Genomic DNA, 4,164 nt, shown 5'->3' with positions numbered 1-4,164 from the left:
GTGGCCGAAGGATCATAGTGTGAAACGAGGCCACCATGGGGCTGTTGTCGGCAGACACACTGACACCCCTGGCCGTGGCCGTGGCCATCTTTCTGCTCCTGGTGGACCTGATGCACCGGCGCCAACGCTGGGCCTCATGCTACCCACCAGGCCCCATGGGAATGCCTGGCCTGGGAAACCTACTACAGTTGGACTTCAATGCCATCTCCTACTGCTTCCGTCAGGTGAGGAAGGTGGCGATGGAGGGCAGCAGGGGTTGGGGACTGAATGCACCCACGAGGGTGGTGGAATCATGAGCTGTACAAGAGTTCAGGAAGCGTGAGTCAGAGGCTTCCTGAGGCCACTCTGCAGGCCTAGGGACAGTTTGGATCTCTCAAAGCACACATCTGGCAGGGCAAGGGCATGGGACAGAGCAGGAAGTGGCAGGTTTTTGCCAACCCCCTGGAGGGCACACAGGTCACACAGGTCCTGAGTCCCCTCTGATTACATCACAGGAAAAGGCTTGGGGATTTGGGGCAGGGTACTGGGCATTGCTGGCATCAGAGAGCCAAGTCAGAGATGTGGTGACGTGCTACCAATCTCCTGTCGCTTGCCTGGGTCCTCACTGCTCACCTGGAACCATGTTACAATGCTGCAAGTTGCAAGGACTGAGCTGGGTGGTGTGTCTCAAAATGAGCTCCCCTCCAGGGAGGACAGAAACCCCCAGGATCCTGAGACTTTCCTGCATCTGCTCAAGGAGTCCTCAGGGTTAGTAGCAACAGTGGGGCAAGCAATTCAGTAGGAATGTGTCCCTCCCTCTGCAGCTGCGGGGCCGCTATGGGGATGTGTTCAGCCTGCAGCTGGCTTGGACCCCTGTGGTCGTGCTCAATGGGCCAGCTGTCGTGCACGAGGCACTGGTGACCCATGGTGAAGACACCTCGGACCGTCCATATACACATACTTTGGACCACGTGGGCTTTGGGCCACATGCTGAAGGTAAGGCATTGTTTGGTAACCTTGTCCTGGTGGGACTGGGGAGAGCAGTGACCATAGACAGGATCTGAATGTGGGGGTGAGGAAAAGCCAGACAACCCGGGCAGGGGTGGAGAAACAATCCAGGTTCTGTGCCCAGGTGACCAAGAGTGTTGGGAGAAAGAGGAAAAGGAGGGTAGGGATGTGGCTGGGGCAGGGCCAGGCCACTAAGCCATGCTCACAAAGCAAATCTGCCTCCAGGAGTGATCATGGCACGTTATGGACCTGCATGGCACGAGCAGCGCCGCTTCTCCGTGTCCACCCTGCGCAACTTCGGCCTGGGCAAGAAGTCACTGGAGCAGTGGGTGACAGAGGAGGGCGCCTGCCTCTGTGCTGCCTTCTCCGACCATGCAGGCAGGTGCTGGGCCAAGGAGCAAAGCTGGGCTCAGAGGGGTGGACACAGGGGGCCACCCTCTGACCACACCTTTGCTCCCAGGACGCCCCTTCAGCCCCAGGAGCCTCCTGAACAAAGCTGTGTGCAATGTTATCGCCTCACTCACCCAAGCACGCCGCTTTGAGTACAACGACCTGCACCTAACCAGGCTGATAGACCTCGTGCAGACCATGATCAAAGAGTCGTCTGGGATCTTGCCAATGGTGAGGGTCTCAGGGAGACTGTGGGAAGAGCCTCTGCATCCACAAGGGGGACAAGGAGAGTGGTGCTACAGGAAGAAGGGCCCTGACTTGATGCATCTCAGCCCACAACGAGGGGCAGGCCAGGTTGGTGGCCACAGCAGAGGCTAAGGATGCTGTCCATCCTGTATGGCTGGGGACGTCGTGGCTCATGATAGTTCTGTTTCAGGTCTGTCTTTGTGCTCCCATACACACACACACACCCCACTCAGGCTAATGCTGGGGATGGGCAGGCCTGGAGGTGGTGCACCTGAATCCCGGCCAGGTGAGCACTGGACACAGGAAGACCCACCCTCCTTCCACTCAGGCACTGAACGTGATCCCCGTGCTTCTGCGCATCCCGGGCTTGGCCGACAAGGTCTTTTCAGGGCAGAAGGCTTTCATGACCGAGCTGGACAAGCTGGTGGCCGAGCACCGCAGGACGCGGGATCCCGCCCAGCCACCCCGAGACCTGACCGATGCCTACCTGGATGAGGTGGAGAAGGTGAGACGCAGCTGCCAGGGCAAGTTAATGGCTGGATAGTGAGAGTACTATAGGCCCAGCCTGGCAGAGTGGGGCCTGTGCCTCACTCTCTGACCCGGTACTAGGCAGCCAGGACACAATGGGAGGTTGGGTGAGGGATTTGTGTGCTCCTGAGCCCACCCACTCTTCCTGTGCAGGCCAAGGGGAATCCAAACAGCAGCTTCAATGATGACAACCTGCGCATGGTGGTGTCTGACCTGTTCATAGCTGGGATGGTGACCACAGCGATCACACTGGACTGGGCCCTCCTGCTCATGGTCCTGCACCCGGAAGTGCAGCGTGAGCCCCCTGGGGATGCTGGGGTAGAGGGTGGGATGTGGGTCCTTCAAAGGCCTCTGAGCTGACCTGGACTCCTGTGGCTCTGAGCACAGGCCAGGGGAAGCCTCCTGCCACAGTGCCCTCCTCCACCTGTGGGAACAGTTCCTCCACAGGAGGCAGCAGTGTTTCCAGGCTCAGCTCCAGGGTGCTGAGCTGCTGTGGGGACCCTTGTCTGTGCAGGCCGTGTCCAGCAGGAGATCGATGAGGTCATAGGGCAGGTGCGGCCACCAGAGATGGCAGACCAGGCCCGCATGCCCTTCACCTGTGCTGTGGTCCACGAGGTTCAGCGCTTTGCTGACATCATCCCACTGGGGCTGCCTCACCAGACATCACGTGACACAGAAGTACGGGGCTTCCTCATCCCCAAGGTAGGCTCACACTGGCCCAGCAGCTCCTGACATCTGATGGACCTAGCACTGTCACCCTTGGGTGGAGCTGGGATGCAGCCCTGGGCACCCAGCCCTCAATGTCCCTGGGACCATTGGGTCAGCTGAGTAGGGTGGATGTAGAACAGAGGCAGGGCCAGTCCTGTGCACAGAAAGACACCAGGAGAGTGGGGAGGACAGAGCAGAATGTGTCACAGTCATCCGAGGAACCAAAGAGCATAGGGACATGTGGCAGTGTGTGCGCCATGGGAGCTATGACAGAGGGCGAACCAGGACAACATAGAGTGTGAGCAGCTCTTGGGCTGAGGGTCCCTTGAAGAATCCAGAAGATGGAGTACAAGATCATGGCTGTGCCCTAAGATTGGCATCCTAGGCCCCAGCCTTGCCCCGACTCAAGCCAGGCTCTTCGGCCCAGGGGACAGTGCTCTTCACCAACCTGTCATCGGTGCTGAAGGATGAGGACACCTGGGAGAAGCCCTTCCGCTTCTATCCGGAACACTTCCTCGATGCTCAGGGCAACTTTGTGAAGAAGGAGGCCTTCATGCCTTTCTCCACAGGTGCCTGGGGTGCTGCCTGCTGCCCCTGTCCCTGGGGAGAGGGGAGGGTTAGAGCCCAGGCTGACTGAGCCCCTGACTCACCCACAGGTCGCCGTGTGTGTCTCGGGGAGCCCCTGGCCCGCATGGAGCTCTTCCTCTTCTTCACCTGCCTCCTGCAGCGCTTCATGTTCTCGGTGCCCGCGGGGCAGCCCCGGCCCAGCGACCACGGGGTCCCTGGTGCCCTGGTGACTCCGGCCCCCTACCAGCTCTGTGCTGTGTCCCGCTAGAGGCAGGACACAAAGACCCCAGATCACTTCTCAGCAAGCTCTGATCCACAATAAAACAATCTCCTGGCTCATGGGTGCTGTCTTTCCTCTCTCTCTCTCTAACTCCCCTTTCCCTGATTTATGTATCTTAAAGGAAAATTACATTGAGAGAGGGAGAGACATGCAGAGAGAGCTCTTCCATCTGCTGGTTCACTCCCCATATGGCAGCAAAGGCCAGGAAGGGGCCAGCCAAACCTAGGTGTTTCTTCTGGATCTCCCACATGGGTGTTGGGCAGGGAACAAGAATGGAAGTGAAGCAGCTGGGAGTCAAACTGGCATCCATATGGATTGCAGGCACTGCAGACAATGGTTAAATTGCTATGCCACAGAACTCGTTATGCCATGTGGTTTCTGAGTCTGCCTTCATCCCCCAGATCAGCCCCTGACTGGCATAGGTCCTCAGCCTCCTCCTGAACCTAGCCCCCACCATC

General features: G+C 58.7%; 1 protein-coding gene across 2 annotated transcripts; it reads left to right on the top strand.

The window, feature by feature from the left end:
- On the top strand, positions 1 to 3,765 carry LOC121163690 (cytochrome P450 2D17-like). 2 transcript variants are annotated; one of them, XM_040991400.1, is made up of 9 exons: positions 1 to 224; positions 804 to 975; positions 1,213 to 1,365; positions 1,448 to 1,608; positions 1,952 to 2,128; positions 2,305 to 2,446; positions 2,666 to 2,853; positions 3,287 to 3,428; positions 3,516 to 3,765. In XM_040991400.1, exons 1-9 carry the CDS (start codon positions 36 to 38, stop codon positions 3,692 to 3,694), a joined length of 1,503 nt encoding a protein of 500 aa, XP_040847334.1. In that variant the 5' UTR covers positions 1 to 35; the 3' UTR covers positions 3,695 to 3,765. The 2 variants fall into 2 exon arrangements, with proteins under 2 accessions (XP_040847334.1, XP_040847342.1); XM_040991408.1 differs by lacking the exon at positions 1,213 to 1,365.
- The last annotated feature ends 399 nt before the right edge of the window (positions 3,766 to 4,164 follow it).

Source organism: Ochotona curzoniae, unplaced genomic scaffold, assembly GCF_017591425.1.
Source record: "Ochotona curzoniae isolate NIBS_2020 unplaced genomic scaffold, NIBS_Ocur_1.0 contig_1014, whole genome shotgun sequence".
In the NCBI taxonomy this organism is placed as follows: Eukaryota; Metazoa; Chordata; class Mammalia; order Lagomorpha; family Ochotonidae; genus Ochotona; species Ochotona curzoniae.
Note: the sequence above shows the minus strand (reverse complement) of the source record. Positions and strands in the feature narration are given on the sequence as shown.